The following is a 19,490-nucleotide window of genomic DNA, read 5'->3' as shown; positions in this document are numbered from 1 at the left end:
TGGCATATTTTTTCTAAAAGAGCCAAATGGTAATGTGTTTTAGGTTCAGCAGACCAAAAGGTTTCTGTTGCAGCTATTCAGCTTTGTTGCAGTACAAAAACAGCTATAGACAATGTGTACATGAGACACAATTGGTGTGTTCCAATAAAACAGATTTTATAAAAATAAGCAGTGTGCCAAATTTATTCCATGGACTGTATAGTTTGCCACCCTCATCTGGAGAATATATACTAGTGTGGAATTGCAGTTCCCCAATAAGCTTCCCAAATGTAGGCAGCTTATTCTTATTGCAAAATAGTGACTTTGTAGTGAAAAAAGGGAAGTAAGTTAAATTGTTCCATGAAATTTCTTTGTTTTTCAAATTCAGATTGTTGTAATGTAATTGATAACTTTATTAAAATGTTATCATGAACAATTCTCTATTTAAAGAATTGTTTTAATTGATATGAATATTTAGGTAAATAACTAAAGATACATTTCAGATGCATAAAAATTAGGACACCATGGCAGACTGTTAAAAAATATGTATGTATTTTTTACCTTTGTGCTGTATCTTTTCAACACTTTTATGAAAAAGTTTTGTATAAGGGGACCTGTTTTGATATTTTGTGTGTTGGATTCTTAAAATAATGAGTGTTTTAACTTTTGTTGTTTTTTGTAAAATGTTTTAATGGCCGGGTGTTTTTACTGTAGTGAAACTAGTCTCCTTTATCTATAAACATTTTTTTTCTTCCCTTTTAAATTCCAGGATAGCATGGTTAACATTTAATGCAAATGTAATTCCAGTTTCTATTGAAGTGATTAAAATGATATCATGATCAAAGGTATAATTCCAAGTCTAATAAATCTGATTTTGTTTGTTATACCGAATAGCTTTCTTTAAGAAAAAATACTAGTATTGCCTTCAAATTTAATGGCAGCTCTTAATGTTTGTGAGATGCTGTAAATAGTAATCAAACTATTTTCTGACAGCTGTGCTTTCTTTTTTTCCTCAATCTTAGCTTTTTTGTGGTTGAAGATCACATTTTACATACGACACAGGGCTTAGTAAATAGAGCCTACATTGATGAACTGTGGGAAATGGCACTTTCAAAAACCATCGCAGCCCTTCGTACTCACTCGGTATGTAAGACACCCAAGAGAAATTTTTACTTCAAGCTAATTGTCTCTACAGTATTCAGTCTTCTACAGCTTAAAATCATCCTATGAGTATCATTTATTCATGAAAGATGTATGGAAGTAACCACTTGAAACTGCATGTTCTCTAATGCTAAGCCCTCTTTGGTGGATGTTCATTGCATTAAGAAAACAACAGCTAACATTTACTGATTGTTCTCTGTGTCTCAGGCATTGCTATTGTATTATTACTGTGTACTGCATATATATTTCATATTTCTAAGGCAAATACTGTTTTTATATTTGTCATGTAGACCGCAGAACAACCTCAGAGAGGTTAAGTAACTAGCCCAATATCACCCAATAAGTGGTAGAGCTTGGATTCGAACCTTGACACTATGGCTGCAGAGCCCATGTTCCTAGCCACTATACCATATTGCCTTTGTAATGCCTATTAATACTTGTTTAGAGTTCACAGATTTATTCTTACTCTATAACATTTCAATAAGTTGCCCGATTTTCAATTTCCATGCTCTATTGATCTGTTTTATGATAGCATCAATTTTTAATGATAATCTACTTTATTACAGGTAGAGAATCCTGGCTCTGAATTATTCATTTATTCATTCATTCAATATTTCTTGAACAAGGATTACATGTTGATGATAGCAATACAAGGATGAATAAGACTAAGGACTTTGTTCTCAGAGAGCTGTATTATGATTGGGGAAATTCCCAATAAACTAATCAATAATAATATCAGACAGTGATAATGCAGTGCAATTAAAAGAGAGTGATATATTAGGACAACAAGGTGTCTGATTTTGATAAGTTGATCTGATGTGGCATTCTGAGATCTAAATATCAAGGAGTCAGTATTTGTACAAAGATCAGTTAAAAGATCATACTAGGTATAAGGAAAAGTAGTGCAAGGACTTTGTGGTACTATTATGTATGAAACTGCTTGAGGAACAATAGTGAGAAGTTAATAATAGAAGATAATTTGGTATTTTAAATATTTCAAGAAATGGTTCTAGTATGCATATTATTTTGTTAACCAGAAGCTTAAAAGTCATTCATAACCCTACAAGTCTCTATCTAGTCATTGTCAAGTGTTCCAGGGTAAATATCATGTCTAAAATCTAGGACTGAAGGGAGTGTAGCTACTTTAAAGGAAATTGAACAATGTTCCAAGTGGTTAGAACATAAGACATAGAACCCTAGGGAGGTATGGTAGGAAGTAAGAATTAAAAAAATAGGAAGATTACACATTATTTAGGACCTGTTTGACCCTTTGCAGATGACACCACCCTTATGGCAGAAAGTGAAGAAGAACTAAAGAGCCTCTTGATGAAAGTGAAAGAGGAGAGTGAAAAAGCTGGCTTAAAGCTCAACATTCAGAAAACTAAGATCATGGCATCTGGTCCCATCACTTCATGGCAAATAGGTGGGGAAACAGTGGAAACAGTGGCTGACTTTATTTTTCTGGGCTCCAAAATCACTGCAGATGGTGACTACAGCCATGAAATTAAAAGACTCTTACTTCTTGGAAGGAAAGTTATGACCAACATAGATAGCGTATTAAAAAGCAGAGACATTACATTGCCAACAAAGGTCCATCTAGTCAAGGCTATGGTTTTTCCAGTAGTCATGTAGGGATGTGAGAGTTGGACTGTAGAGAAACCTGAGCGCCCAAGAATTGATGCTTTCGAACTGTGGTATTGGAGAAGACTCTTGAGAGTCCCTTGGACTGCAAGGAGATGCAACCAGTCCATCCTAAAGGAGATCAGTCCTGGGTGTTCACTGGAAGGACTGATGTTGAAGCTGAAACTCCAATACTTTGGCCACCTCATACGAAGAGTTGACTCATTGGAAAAGACCCTAATGCTGGGTAGGATTGGGGGCAGGAGGAGAAGGGGGCGACAGAGGATGAGATGGTTAGATGGCATCACCGACTCGATGGACATGGGTTTGGGTGGACTCCAGGAGTTGGTGTTGGACAGGGAGACCTGGCATGCTGCAATTCATGGGATGGCAAAGAGTCGGACACGACTGAGCGACTGAACTGAACTGAACTGACCCTTTAAGCAGTGAGTTAAGTGGAATATTGGAGAAGGAAATGGCAACCCACTCCAGTGCTCTTGCCTGGAAAATCCCATGGACGGAGGAGACTGGTGGGCTACAGTCCATGGGGTCACAAAGAGTCGGACACGACTGAGCGACTTTACTTACTTTAAGTGGAATATGTGTGTTTGGGACAGGAGTAGAGTAAATTGGAGTTAGAAGGTCAGATTTCTATTTTTAAAAGACTATTCTAGCTAAATAATGGATGAGGGATGAGAATGGATGTGGGGAGGACAGTTATCGGTAGGCTAGTCTAGTATTCCAGACAAGAGATGATGATGCTGGACAAAAGTGATAGTAGAAATGGAAAGAAGTGGATGAGTTTGAGAGATATTTAGCAAGTAAGATTTATAATGCTTTGTGATGGACTAAATATAAGAGATAAGGTTAAAAGAAGTATCAGGGCCTAGGTTTATGGTTTCCTTCCTTGGAATGATAGTGTTGGTATTGATGGTTTAGAGTGGGAAAGTCATAAGTTACTTTTGGATGCGATTACTTTAGATGCCTTTGTGCAATTAAAGTAGTAGGGTCTGTCATTGTTGTTCAGTCGCTGAGTCATGTCCGATTCTTTGCCACCCCGTGGACTGCAGCACGCCAGGCTTCCCTGTACTTCACCATCTCCCAGAGCTTGCTCAAACTCATGTCTATTAAGTCAGTGATGCCATCCAACCATCTCGTCCTCCATCATCCCTTTTGCCTCCTGCCTTCAATCTTTCCCAGCATCAGCGTCTTTTGTAATGAGTCATCTCTTCACATCAGGTGGCCTAGGTATTGGATCTTTAGCTTCAGGATCAGTCATTCCAATGAATATTCAGGATTGATTTCCTTACAATTGACTGGTTTGATCTCCTTGCAGTCCAAGGGACTCTCAAGAGTCTTCTCCAACACCACGGTTCAAAAGCATCAATTCTTTAGCACTCAGGCTTCTTTATGGTCCAACTCTCACATCCATACAAGACTACTTGAAAAACCATAGCTTTGACTAGACAGACCTTTGTTGGCAAAGTAATGTCTCTGCTTTTTAATACACTATGTGGGATTATCATAGCTTTTCTTCCAAGGAGCAAGCATCCTTTAATTTCATGGCTGCAGTCACTATCTGCAGTGATTTTGGAACCCAAGAAAATAAAGTCTGTCACTATTTCCATTGTTTCCCCATCTATTTATTATGAAGTGATGGGACTGGATGCCATGATGTTTGTTTTTTGAATGTTGAGTTATATGCCAGCTTTTTCACTCTCCTCTTTCAGTTTCATGAAGAGGAAATTTAGTTCCTCTTCACTTTCTGCCATAAGGGTGGTGTCATCTGTGTATCTGAAGTTATTGATATTTCTCCTGGCAGTGTTGCGTCTAGCTTTTGCTTTATCTAGCCTGGCATTTCTCATGATGTACTCTGCACATAAGTTAAATAAGCAGGGTGACAATATACAGCCTTGACATACTCCTTTCCCAATTTGGAACCGTTGTTCCATATCCAGTTCTGTGTTGCGTTTTGACCTGCACACAGGTTTCTCAGGAAGTAGATAAGGCAGTCGTATTCCCATCCCTTTAAGAATTTTCCACAGTTTGTTCCACACAGTCAAAGGCTTTAGCATAATCAATGAAGCAGAAGTAGATGTTTTTCTGGAATTCTCTTTCTTTTTCTATGATCCAGTGGATATTGGCAATTTGATCTTTGGTTCTTCTGCCTTTTCTAAATCTAGCTTTATTGATTAATGTATCAGTTTGAAACCGAAAAGGTTATGTTGTTACTGAATATGTTGCAATATTTTCTCCTCTTTCTTGGTAGTTTCTTCTTTAGCATTTAGAAATGTTAAATGTTTACATAACTAATTTTATATTTATCTAATTTAAAAATTTCTCCCATTGCTTATATGTGTCCATGGACTTTATCTGGCATTTTTACCATTATATGCTTGCATCATAGTAAAGTCTGTCATATTTAAAAGTATTTTTTTAATGTTTCTGCCTGTTTGAAACTAAAAAAGTCTCTTACCTATTTTATGGCTTGATTTTTACACATTTATGTATTTACTACCACCTGTTCTTAATGTCATTTAGGGTATGATTAAACAATCTCATTTTATTTTTTTGCCATACTATATCCATTGTCCTAGGATCATTTTTCAAATGTCTTACTTTCTTCCATTTTATGGTATGCTGTTATTAATACATAAAAAATTATACAAAGATAACATGATTAATAAAAGATAGGAAATATTGATTATTAATAGTAATGAATTTGGCCATGATCCCTGGCATAATTATTATCTGTCTTATATGTAAATTTGAAGTGACTTTTTTCTGTGTATGAATACATGATAACACAATATATATTTTAAATAAAACATGCTGTATTTGTCACTTAATAGGTAATGAATTTGTATAAATTTTAATGTGCATTTATATAATATTCCACCTTAGGGATGTACCATTTTAAAAATTAATTCACTTGATACGCTTTTTAAATAAAGTTTTTTAAGCTGTTATTAACATTCTAGTAAATACCCCATGTCCAAGGTAAGAGAAACCCAAGTAAGACGGTAGGTGTTGCGAGAGGACATCAGAGGGCAGACACACTGAAACTAAAATTACAAAAAACTAGCTAATCTGATCCCACGGACCACAGCCTTGTCTATCTCAATGGAACTAAGCCATGCCGTGTGGGGCCACCCAAGATGGATGGGTCATGGTGGAGAGGTCTGACAGAATGTGGTCCACTGGAGAAGGGCATGGCAAACCACTTCAGTATTCTTGCCTTGAGAACCCCATGAACAGTATGAAAAGGCAAAAAGATAGGACACTGAAAGATGAACTCCCCAGGTTAGTAAGTGCCCAATATGCTACTGGAGATCAGTGGAGAAATAATTCAAGAAAGAATGATGGGATGGAACCAAAGCAAAAACGATACCCAGCTGTGGATGTGACTGGTGATAGAAGCAAAGTCTGATGCTGTAAAGAGCAATATTGCATAGGAACCTGGAATGTTAGGTCCAGGAATCAAGGCAAATTGGAAGTGGTCAAACAGGAGATGGCAAGAATGAACGTTGACATTCTAGGAATCAGCAAACTAAGATGGACTGGAATGCGTGAATTTAACTCAGATGACCATTGTATCTACTACTGTGGGCAAGAATCCTTTAGAAAAAATAGAGTAGCCATCATGGTCAACGAAAGAGTCCAAAATGCAGTACTTGGATGCAATCTGAAAAACGATAGAATGATCTCTGTTCGTTTCCAAGGCAAACCATTCAATATCACAGTAATCCAAGTCTATGCCCCAACCAGTAATGCCGAAGAAGTTGAAGTTGAACGGTTCTATGAAGACCTACAAGACCTTCTGGAACTAACACAAAAAAGATGTCCTTTTCATTATAGGGGACTGGAATGCAAAAGTAGGAAGTCAAGAAATACCTAGACTAACAGGCAAGTTTGGCCTTGGAGTACAGAATGAAGCAGGGAAAAGGGTAATAGAGTTTTGCCAAGAGAACTCACTGGTCATAGCAAACATCCTCTTTCAACAACATAAGAGAAGACTGTACATGTGGACATCACCAGATGGTCAACACCGAAATCAGATTGATTATATTCTTTGCAGCCAAAGATGGGGAAGCTCTGTACAGTCACCAAAAACAAGACCAGGAGCAGACTGTGGCTCGGATTATGAACTGCTTATTGCCAAATTCAGACTTAAATTGAAGAAAGTAGGGAAAACCACTAGTCCATTCAGGTATGACCTAGATCAAATCCCTTATGAGTATACAGTGGAAGTGACAAATAGATTTAAGGGACTAGATCTGATAGACAGAGTGCCTGATGAACTATGGACAGAAGTTTGTGACATTGTACAGGAGACAGGGATCAAGACCATCCCCATGGAAAAGAAATGCAAAAAAGCAAAATGGCTGTCTGAGGAGGACTTACAGATAGCTGGGAAGAGAAGAGAAGCGAAAAGCAAAGGAGAAAAGGAGAAAAGGAAAGATATTCCCATCTGAATGCAGAGTTCCAAAGAATAGCAAGGAGAGATAAGAAAGCCTTCCTCAGCAATCAGTGCAAAGAAATAGAGGAAAACAACAGATTGGGAAAGACTAGAGATCTCTTGAAGAAAATTAGAGATACCAAAGGAACATTTCATGCAAAGATAGGCTCGATAAAGGACAGAAATGGTATGGACCTAACAGAAGCAGAAGATATTAAGAAGAGGTGGCAAGAATACACAGAAGAACTGTACAAAAAAGATCTTCATGACCCAGATAATCACGATGGTGTGATCACTCACCTAGAGCCAGACATCCTGGAATGTGAAGTCAAGTGGGCCTTAGAAAGCATCACTACGAACAAAGCTAGTGGAGGTGATGGAATTCCAGTTGAGCTATTTCAAATTCTCAAAGGTGATGCTGTGAAAGTGCTGCACTCGATATGCCAGCAAATATGGAAAACTCAGCAGTGGCCACAGGACTGGAAAAGGTCAGTTTTCATTCCAATCCCAAAGAAAGGCAATGCCAAAGAATGCTCAAACTACCGCACAATTGCACTCATCTCACATGCTAGTAAAGTAATGCTCAAAATTTTCCAAGCCAGGCTTCAGCAATACGTGAACCGTGAACTTCCAGATGTTCAAGCTGGTTTTAGAAAAGGCAGAGGAACCAGAGATCAAGTAGCCAACATCCAATGGGTCATTGAAAAAGCAAGAGAGTTCCACAAAAACATCTATTTCTGCTTTATTGACTATGCCAAAGCCTTTGACTGTGTGGATCACAATAAACTGTGGAAAATTCTTCAAGAGATGGGAATACCAGACCATCTGACCTGCCTCTTGAGATACCTGTATGCAGGTCAGGAAGCAACAGTTTGAACTGGACATGGAACAACAGACTGGTTCCAAATAGGAAAAGGAGTATGTCAAGGCTGTATATTGTCACCCTGCTTACTGAACTTATATGCAGAGTACATCATGAGAAACGCTGGGCTGGAAGAAGCACAAGCTGGAATCAAGATTGCCAGGAGAAATATCAATAACCTCAGATATGCAGATGACACCACCCTTATGGCAAAAATTGAAGAAGAACTAAAGAGCCTCTTGATGAAAGTGAAAGAGGAGAGTGAAAAAGTTGGCTTAAAGCTCAACGTTCAGAAAACTAAGATCATGGCATCTGGTCCCATCACTTCATGGGAAATAGATGGGGAAACAGTGGAAACAGTGTCAGACTTTTTTTGGGGGGGGCTCCAAAATCACTGCTGATTGTGATTGCAGCCATGAAATTAAAAGACGCTTACTCCTTGGAAGGAAGGTTATGGCCAACCTAGATAGCATATTTAAAAGCAGAGACATTACTTTGCCAACAAAAGTCCATCTAGTCAAGGCTATGGTTTTTCCAGTGGTCATGTATGGATGTGAGAGTTGGATGGTGAAGAAAGCTGAGTGCCGCAAAATTGATGCTTTTGAACTGTGGTGTTGGAGAAGACTCTTGAGAGTCCCTTGGACTACAAGGAGATCCAATCAATCCATCCTAAAAGAGATCAATCCTGGGTGTTCATTGGAAGGTCTGATGTTGAGGCTGAAACTCCAATACTTTGGCCACCTCATGCGAAGAGTTGACTCATTGGAAAAGACCCTAATGCTGGGTAGGATTGGGGGCAGGAGGAAAAGGGGACGACAGAGGATGAGATGGTTGGATGGCATCACCGACTCGATGGACATGGGTTTGGTTGGACTCCGGGAGTTGGTGATGGACAGAAAGGCCTGGAGTGCTGCAATTCATGGGGTCGCAAAGAGTTGGAGACGACTGAGCGACTGAACTGAACTGAACTAAAATATTCTTATGACTTATCCTTGGACAATTGATTTTTCTTAGGATATATTCTTAGATGTGAATGTAGTGAGTTAAAGGGTCTATGTATTTCTGAGGCTCTGGATGTATATTGCTAATTTGTTTTACAGAAACACTGAACCATTTAGCACACTAAACATCATCTATTAGAATTCCCATTTCCTTATTTCTTTTATTCCACAGAAAGTTTTTTTTAAAAACAAAAAAAATCATTCCCAATCTAGCAATGTCAGAAATTATATCTTAATTTAATATTTTTCTTTAATACTGATAGTAAAAATCTCTTCACATGCTTTTTATTCATATATCTTCTTATAATTTCCTGTTCATATGCGTCGCCTTTATTTTGTATTTTAATATTTTGTATTTTATTTTGTATTTATTAGTAACACATGTATGTTAATTTTTAACATTAACTTTAACCTGAATGTTAATCTCTAGTCTGATATATTTTAATAGATTTTATTGTCTGATCGTAAATATTTTCTTATTTTCATGTGTCTCTGACCTTTGGTGTCCTTTTTCATGGCTTTACAAAAGTTTAAAATTTTTTATTCAGTTAAATTTATTGATCTTTATCTTTACTATTTATGTTTTCCTTATTCCAAAGAAATATAATTATTTGTCTATATTTAATTTAAGTATTTCTATGGTTGCTTTTTTAACATATAATTCACAAACTAATAGTTTCATATTGAGTGTGAGGCTGGACTCTAATTATTGTAAAACAACTCATCAGTATAGGTGTGTGTGTGTGTGTGTGTGTATATTTACATATACATATACATACATATATATATATATATATATATACATATATATACACACTCCAATAACCGTATTGTGGTAATCTGTTGTTTTATTCTGCTTGGTTTACCATAATAAAATATATAGATTGGGTAACTTCAACAGTAGAAATTTAGTTTGTCACTGTTCTAGAGGCTGCAAGTCTGAGATTAGGATGCCATCATGGTTGGTTTCTGGTCAGGGATCTCTTTTTGGGTTGCAGATGCTCACATTCTCATTGCGTCTTCACATAGCCTTTCCTCAGCATGTATTCTACTGTCTTCTTTTAAAAGGACACTAGTCTTGTCAGATTAGGGCCTCACCCTTATGACCTCATTTGACTTTATCTCTCCAAGGCCTTTTCTCTTTGGAGAAGGCTACACCGGTGCTAGGACTTCAGTATATGAATTTTGCGGGGAACAGTGTTCAGTTCATTAACATCTGTCCTTTCCCCATATATGTTGAAGACCACCTTAATCATATATAATAATATGTTATATATATATAGTAAGATCTCTTTCTAAGCTCTGAATCCTGCCCACTCCCTTCCTTCTCTCTATATGTCTTTTTAAAAAAAGATTTATTTATTAATATTTTTGACTGTACTGGTTCTGCATTGCTGGATGCAGTGTTTCTCTAATTGCTGTGAATAGGGGCTATTCTTTATTGCGGTGCTTGGGTTTCTCATTGTGGTAGCTTCTTTTGTTGTGGATCATGGACTCTAGATGTGTGAAGTTCAGTAGTTGTGGCACATGGACTTAGTTGCTCCATGGCATGTGCGATCTTACCAAACTAGGGATTGAACCTGAGGACCTTGCATTGACAGGTGGATTCTTAGCCACTGGACCACCAGGGAAGCCCCTCTCTGTATGTCTGGAATCAGTATATTATGGTTATTTGATTACTACATCTGATATAATATGTTTTAATTTCTTTTTTTTTGGTAATAATATTTTTTGTCATTTTTCATGCCAAGTTCCTGTAAATTTTTACTACATTGCTAAATTATATATTCCATTTCAGTAAGAAGTTTAGATATTATGTATTCCAGATTGCAGTTTGCACTGTGCTGCAAACAGCATTATGCCTAGTGCAGCTGTAATAATGGAAGTATCACAGAGTGTTGTACAGATATGAAATGTAAACTTAAACTCTGAAAAATTCATGGAAATTAAGAATGAGCAAGGAGAAAGCTTTACCATAATGTAGTGTGTGTATATATATATATCTGATTTAATAACATATATTCATAGAGATTTTATATGTATTCATTAGCCTAGTACAAACTTCATTCATTTATATATTAAATGCCAACCATTGACTCAGTTCAGTTCAGTTCAGTTCAGTTCAGTCGCTCAGTCATGTCCGACTCTTTGCGACCCCATGAATTGCAGCACACCAGGCCTCTCTGTCCATCACCAACTCCCGGAGTCTACCCAAACCCATGTTCATCGAGTCGGTGATGCCATCCAACCATCTCATCCTCTGTCGTCCCCTTCTCCTCCCGCCCCCAATCCTACCCAGCATTAGGGTCTTTTCCAATGAGTCAACCCTTTGCATGAGGTGGCCAAAGTATTGGAGCTTCAGCTTCAACATCAGACCTTCCAAAGAACACCCAGGATTGATCTCTTTTAGGATGGATTGATTGGATCTCCTTGCAGTCCAAGAAACTCTCAAGAGTCTTCTCCAACACCACAGTTCAAAAGCATCAATTCTGCGGCGCTCAGCTTTCTTCACCGTCCAACTCTCACATCCATACATGACCACTGGAAAAACCATAGTCTTGACTAGATCCTCTTAAATTCTGGGCATACAACAGTGAATAAAACAGTCAAATTCCTCCTCACACACTGCATGTATTTTAGTAAGAAAGAGACCTTAAATAAATAAATATAAATATTAATATGTAACATCAAATACTGATAAATTCCATGAAGGATAATAAAACTAAGCAAGAATAATTGGGATTTCTAGAGAAGAAATATTGGGGAAAGTATCTTATTTTGTGTGTGATAGGATGGGAATTTCTTTCTTACAAGGGCATTTTTGAGCAAAGACATGAAGAACTAAGGGCTTTGAGTTAGTATGCTTTTATTTTTTATAGGACATATATATCTTATAATATACTCTTTTAAAATATACTGTTTATCTCATTGTTTTTCTAGACTAATTCAAGAATCACTTTGTCATATCCCTTCTACCTCTTACCTCCCCCTAAAACTGAACCATAGTGTTATTATGCAGTAAATCTGCAAATTTAAATGGAGGTAATTGACCTATTTCAGTGTCTGGTATTTTTTCACTGGGAGTGTTTGTATTTGTCTCACCTATTTGCTTTTGTGTCTTTTGTGTGTTCTTATCTAAGTCCTAATTTTGCTATTTTATGGTTTATTTCAGGTACTATTTTGAGGAAGATTTGTTTCCCACTCATATTTGTTAACCTACCAGTATTACTGTCATTCTAAGGGAGAGAAGTCCTTGATTTTGTTTATTTTATATCTGTCTATTTCCCTAATTTCACCAATTTTATTTTTCCTGGGAAAAGCTATGTTTCTTATAGAAAACTTAGATTTCTTCCAATTTTTTTTTTTTGTAAAACAGTGGTTCTTCTTTTTGTGTATGACTGATACATTTGAGAATATGATAAATCTTTAAAACTCTCTCAGCAAGAAAATACACTGTTTTCTTCATCATGCTGCTGCTGCTGCTGCTGCTAAGTCGCTTCAGTCGTGTCTGACTCTGTGCGACCCCATAGACGGCAGCCCACCAGGCTCCGCCGTCCCTGGGATTCTCCAGGCATGAATACTGTCATACTTATTATCATTAAGAATAGGACACATTGCAGGTGTGCTGATTGAAGTGTATATCTATGGAGAAAATTAATTTAATGGAATTCTCATCTGCAGATCTACTGTATATTCTTTTGAACTGAAGGATAAATGACACAAATACTTTTAAAAAATACGTTGGCGTCAGTTTACAGAAACATAAAGAAATTAGTGGTCTCTTAGGGCTGACAGTGGGTATGAGGAATAAGCAGGTGATAGCTTAAGGGGCACAGGGTTTCTCTTTGAGGAGATGAAAATGTTCTAAAATTAATTATGGTTATATTTACAGCTATCTGCAAAAATATTTTTTAAAATGTAAAAAAACATTGAATTATATACTTTAAATGGGTGAATTGCATGGTATTGGCAGAGAAGGCAATGGCATCCCACTCCAGTACTCTTGCCTGGAAAATCCCATGGATGGAGGAGCCTGGTAGGCTACAGTCTGTGGGGTCGCTAAGAGTCGGACACGACTGAGCAGCTTCACTTTCACTTTTCCCTTTCATGCATTGGAGAAGGAAATGGCAACCCACTCCAGTATTCTTGCCTGGAGAATCCCAGGGACGGGGGAGCCTGGTGAGCTGCCGTCTATGGGGTTGCACAGAATCAGACATGACTGAAGTGACTTAGCAGCAGCAGCAACAGCAGCATGGTATTGGAATTGTATTTCAACATAACCATTAAAATATAATTCAACATTACATACATTTACCCACTGAACCATATTTATCCATTATGAGATAGTGTAGTTGATGCCACATATACCACTTCCATTCATGATACTATTTACTGCATTATATTATCAGCAAGAAAGACAGATAGACAACCCAAACATCAAAACAAATCTCAAAAGGAAACATTTTATCTGAGTGGTTATTTTTTTATAAGAATTCTATATTTTTCTAACTTTCTGTCACTAACTAAAACTCTTCATATTTTCTAATTGAATTATCAATCTTTGCACAAATTGGAAACATTTTGATAGGTATAATATTCTCAATGCTGATTTCAAGAAAAATCTTATACAATCCATTTCACGTAGACTTCAAATTTAGCAGTACCTATGTATTAAAATAATAATATGCTAATACAAAGAGTTCATATCAGAAATGGTTTCATATTAGAAGATCTGTTAATATAATTGCTAGCCTGACAGCTAGTAAAATGATAAGCAGATCATCTGATAATATTAGAAAAATACTTTTTTATGGTTTAAACTATGGAACAGTGTAATCTATAGGCAAAAATCCTCATGTTTTATAGCTATTAAACATTAGACATCTTTTCTTATTATGTGATAGGCAGACAAGAGTGTGTACTGTGATAGTGGTTTTATACACACCCACAGTCATATTCACCCTCCCACACACCCATTTTTGAATCAGAGGGTATACTGAGAATATGTGTCATTCAGCTCCCCTAGCCAAATTGACATTGAAATAAAATGTAAGAAAAACTAAAAAGAAAAACAATTCAAAGTATACCTCTATAGGCTAGAAATTTTGAAAAATTTCTCTGAACTTAGAAAATCAGATGGAATCAGAATAATGACTCAGCCTGAGGAAAGAAAATTTTGGATTAAGTATGAAGTAGAGCGTATTGTTAAAGCAGGAAATGTTGTTCCAGATGGAATCTAGGAACACTCTAAATTCAGTCAACAAATATCATGAGCAGGAATGAGGCTGGGAGAAATCTTGGTGGAAATAATTTAGAGATCTGCTTTATATGCAGAACACATCCTGCAAAATGCTGAGCTGGATGAATCACAAGCTGGAATCAAGACTGCTTGGAGAAGTATCAGGAACCTCATATATGCAGATGATACCATTCTTATGATAGAAAGTGAAGAGGAACTAAAGAGCCTCCTGATGAAGGTGAAAGAAGAGAGTGAAAAAGCTGGCTTAAAATTCAACATTCAAAAAACTAAGATCATGGCATCTGGTCCCATCACTTCACGGCAAATAGATGGGGAAACAATGGAAACAGTGGCAGATTTCATTTTCTTGTGCTCCAAAATCACTGCAGATGGTGACTGTAACCATGAAATTAAAAGATGCATGTTCCTTGGAAGAAAAGCTATGACAAACCTAGAGAGTGTATTAAAAAGCAGAGACATTACTTTGTTGAGAAAGGTCCATATAGTCAATGCTATGGTTGTTCTGGTAGTCACATATGGATGTGAGAGTTGGACCATAAAGAAGGCTGAGCACTGAAAAATTGTTGCTTTTGAAATGTGGTTCTCGAGATAATTCTTGAGAGTCCCTTGGACAGCAAGGAGATCAAACCAGTCAATCCTAAAGGAAATCAACCCTGACTGTTCTTTGGAAGGACTGATGCTGAAGCACCAATGTTTTGGCCACCTGATTCGAAGAGCTGACTCACTGGAAATGACCCTGATGCTGGGGAAGATTGAGGGCAGGAGGAGAAGAGGGTGATAGAGGATGAGATGGTTGGATCCATCATCGACTAAATGGGCATGAGTTTGAGCAAACTTTGGGAGATAGTGAAGGATGGGGAAGCTTGAAGTGCTGTAGTCCATGGGCTCACAAAGAGTTGGAGAAGACTGAGTGAGCGAACAACATCATTTACATGATATAGAAGACATTAATAAACAAAATGAATAGCTATTCTTTAACAAAAACAAGTAATTCATGAACTTGGAGAAAAATTTATGAAATAACAATCGTTTCTCATTTTAGGAATATAGGAGACTAGATTAGTCATAGCAACCGTTCAGCTTGAAACAACTAAAAGTACTGCTTTATGTATATGCATCATATAAGACATTAAGTCTCAGAGTGCTTAGTAAGGCTATTAAGGAATTAATCAGGCCAAATCCAGGGGAAATTGAGAGTCCAGAAGTTCAGAGTGATATGCTGAAATACATAAGCTGCCTTTCCCTTGAGGTTGCTTGTTATTCCAGACAATTTGTACTCAGATTTTATAGTCTCTTGGGCCTACCCGAGATGGAGAGTCTAGTATGGTACCCTCCCCACATTAAGCTGGAGAAACCTATTCCTTTCAAGTTAAGAATGCATCTGAAGTAAGTGAAAAGCAATCACAGTTCTTCCCTCAAAGAGATCTTCAGGTTTGGGGAGTTTTATCTTGAATTGTTGTCTTTTATAAATTCTTGGAGAACAGAAAAGGAAAATACTCACCAACTCATTTTATGAGTTGTATGAGGTGTGAGTAATCTTGATAATGAAGCCAGAGAAGGATAGCATAACTCATAAGCTCATAAATATACAGGTTCATTTATAAATATAGTTGTATTTAGTGTTGTAAAGATAGAAATATAAATAAATTAAAAAATAAACCTTTGAAAGGAAAAAGCAAAATTGTCATTTTTGCTGATGATATATTTTAGTACATTGAAAATCCAAAGGAATTTACAGAAAAATTATTGCAATAAATGGAAGAGGTTAGCATATTCTCTGTTGCAAAATTAATTGTCATTTTACATCCAGGAATAAAATTTGAAAAATTAAAAATTTTAGAGGATAAAAATTGATACAATAACATACATTAAAAGTAGTAGAAATATACCTGACAAAATATGTCAAGACCTACATGGAGAAAATTCAAAAATATTTTTGAGAGATGGAAAGAAATTAAAGAAGACCTAAATAAAACTGAGAGAAATAGCATGTTCAGTGATTGGAAGAGTTATTATTGTAGATATCTACTGTATTACAATTTATCTATAAATTTAATTCAGTGCCAATTAAAATCTCAATAATCTTATTTTTGAAAAGATGAGTACCTTTGCAATTTGATTTATAATATTTTTAAGCCAGTACAAAAGTGAAGAATAGCTAAGAGACTCCTTAAGACTGAAGGCAGGTGGTTTTTCTCTACCAAATATGAAGATCAATTTAAAAATCTTACTAAATGAGTACTAGATACTCTGGTACTGTCATTGGATAGATAATGGAACAGAATATAGGCCTCAAAAAATATTTGATATTTATCAAAGATTGTTGCTGATCAGTGGGTAGAGGACAGACTTTTCAATGAATAGTGCTAGAACAATTGATTATCAGTATGGGGAAATCAATTATACCAAAAAAAGTTTCAGGTTGATAAAATACCAAAATGTGAAATGTAAGACCATAAATTTTCTACAAGATAGTATAAGAGAATATCTTTGTGGTTTAGGATATGGAAGGAATTCCTAACTAAAATACAAAAGAGACACTAACCATAAAGATTCATATATTAAGCTACATTAAAACTGTAAGAAAAAAACAAAAAAATTAAAGATAGTAGATAAAATGAGATATATGATGAGAAATGATGTTTTCAACAGAATATCATCAACAGAACTAACAGAAAGTATATAAAAAAATTTCACTACACATCATTACAATAGAGACAAACATCTCAATAGAAATAACAAGCAAAAGATTTACAGGTACTTCACTAAGGAAGGAATTCACTTGGCTGAGAAACATGTGCTCAACTTCAGTGCATCGGTGAAAGGCAGATGAAAACAAAATGAGATAACATGTAAAAATTAGTAATACAAATGTTGATATGAATTATTCAGAACTCTTATATACTACTAAAGGAATGAGTTTAAATTGATAAAACCCTTTGAAAAAAATAGCATTATCTTCTAAATTGCTGATCCTCATGAACCAGAAATTCTTTTCCTAACTAACTATTCCCTTGAGAAACTTGGCCTGAGGCACTGTAATACACATGCAAGAAAATTCATTCCAGCGTTGTTCAGTTTTCAAAAATAGAAATGACTTAAATGTCCGTGGTTGGATGGCATCAGCGACTCAATGGACATGAGTTCAGGTGAGCTCTGGGAGATGGTGAAGGACAGGGAAACCTGGTGTGCTGCAGTCCATGGGGTTGCAAAGAGTCGGACACCACTGAGCATCTGGACAACAAAATGTACATTGGTAATAAAATGAATAATCTGAGTTAAACTCATAGCATGGAATATTATACAGCATGAAAATGCCCACCCTGTAGCTATACACAGTAGCATAGATGAATTTCACAAGTATAAAGTTGAATTATAAAAGCAGGACAGAAAATTATACATACAGATTTTTCTCCATTTGCATAGTTTTGAAAAAATATTGAGTAAGGCTGAATATGCAGATGGTTACAAAACAATGAAATTAAGAGAATGAACTGACAAGCCACAGACAGGGAGAAAATCTTTGCAAAACACATACCTGATAAAGGCCTGGTACTGAAAATATATACAGAACTCTTAACACTCAGCATAAGAAAACAACCCAATTAAAAAATGGGCAAAAATTCACCAAAGAAAATACTCAAATATAAAGAAAGCATGTAAAAAGTTGCTTAACAACATATGTCATCAGTTCAGTTCAGTCGCTCAGTCGTGTCTGACTCTTTGGACCCCAGGGACCACAACATGCCAGGCCTCCCTGTCTATCACCAACTCCTGGAGTTTACCCAAACTCATGTCCATCAAGTCAGTGATGCCATCCAACCATCTCATCCTCTGTTGTCCCCTTCTCCTCCTGTCTTCAATCTTTCCCAGCATCAGGGTCTTTTCAAATGAGTCAGCTCTACGCATCAGGTGGCCTAAGTATAGGAGTTTCAGCTTCAACATCAATCCTTACAATCAACACCCAGGACTGATCTCCTTTAGGATGGACTGGTTGGACCTCCTTGTAGTCCAAGGGACTCTCAAGAGTCTTCTCCAACACCACGGTTGAAAAGCATCAATTCTTCTGTGCTCATCTTTATTTATAGTCCAACTCTCACATCCATACATGACTACGGGAAAAACCATGGCCTTGACTAGATGGACCTTTGTTGGCAAAGTAATGTCTTTGCTTTTTAATATGCTATCTAGGTTGGTCATAACGTTCCTTCCAAGGAGTATGCGTCTTTTAATTTCATGGCTGCAATCACCATCTACAGTGATTTTGGAGCCCAGAAAAAGAGAGTCAGTCACTGTTTCCACTGTTTCCCCATCTATTTGCCATGAAATGATGGGACCGGATGCCATGATCTTAGTTTTCTGAATGTTGAGCTTTAAGCCAGCTTTTTCACTCTCCTCTTTCACTTTCATCAAGAGGCTCTTTAGTTCTTCTTCACTTTCTGCCATCAGGGTGGTGTCATCTGCATATTTGAGGTTATTGATATTTCTCCCGGCAATCTTGATTCCAGCTTGGGCTTTTTCCAGCCCAGCATTTCTCATGATGTACTCTGCATATAAGTTAAGTAAGCAGGGTGACAAGATACAGCCTTGACATACTCCTTTCCCAATTTGGAACCCATCTGTTATTCCATGTCCAGTTCTAACTAACTATTGCTTCCTGACCTTCATACAGGTTACTCAAGAGGCAAGTCAGGTGGTCTGGTGTTCCCATCTCTTGAAGAATTTTCCACAGTTTATTGTGATCCACACAGTCAAAGGCTTTGGCATAGTCAATAAAGCAGAAACAGATGTTTTTCTGGAACTCTCTTGCTTTTTTGATGATCCAGCAGATGTTTGATCCTTTGTTCCTCTGCCTTTTCTAAAACCAGCTTGAACATCTGGAAGTTTATGGTTCACATATTGCTGAAGCCTGGCTTGGAGAATGTTGAGCATTACTTTACTAGCGTGTGAAATGAGTGCAATTGTGTGTTAGTTTGAGCATTCTTTGGCATTGCCTTTCTTAGGGATTGGAATGAAAACTGACTTTTTCCAGGCCTGTGGCCACTGCTGAGATTTCCATATTTGCTGGCATATCGAGTGCAGCACTCTCACAGCATCAACTTTTAGGTTTTGAAATAGCTCAACTGGAATTCCATTACTTCCACTAGC

The 19,490-nt window shown here is 36.8% G+C and overlaps 1 protein-coding gene across 10 annotated transcripts in view; it reads left to right on the top strand.

The window, feature by feature from the left end:
• Positions 1-19,490, top strand: part of EXOC6B (exocyst complex component 6B) — a 760,794-nt gene that overhangs the window by 443,766 nt on the left and 297,538 nt on the right. For 9 of the 10 annotated variants that reach the window (XM_081482978.1, XM_081482980.1, XM_081482979.1 and 6 more), the window contains one exon: positions 1,002-1,122. The exons of the other annotated variant lie outside the window; for it this stretch is intronic. In XM_081482978.1, the coding sequence (XP_081339104.1) occupies positions 1,002-1,122 (121 nt within the window). The remainder of the gene's footprint in view (positions 1-1,001; positions 1,123-19,490) is intronic. 10 annotated transcript variants of the gene reach the window in all.

This window comes from Giraffa tippelskirchi, chromosome 4 (genome assembly GCF_054371585.1).
Source record: "Giraffa tippelskirchi isolate mGirTip1 chromosome 4, T2T-mGirTip1v1.2.pri, whole genome shotgun sequence".
Lineage (NCBI taxonomy): Eukaryota > Metazoa > Chordata > Mammalia > Artiodactyla > Giraffidae > Giraffa > Giraffa tippelskirchi.
This window is presented reverse-complemented; position numbering and strand designations above follow the sequence as displayed.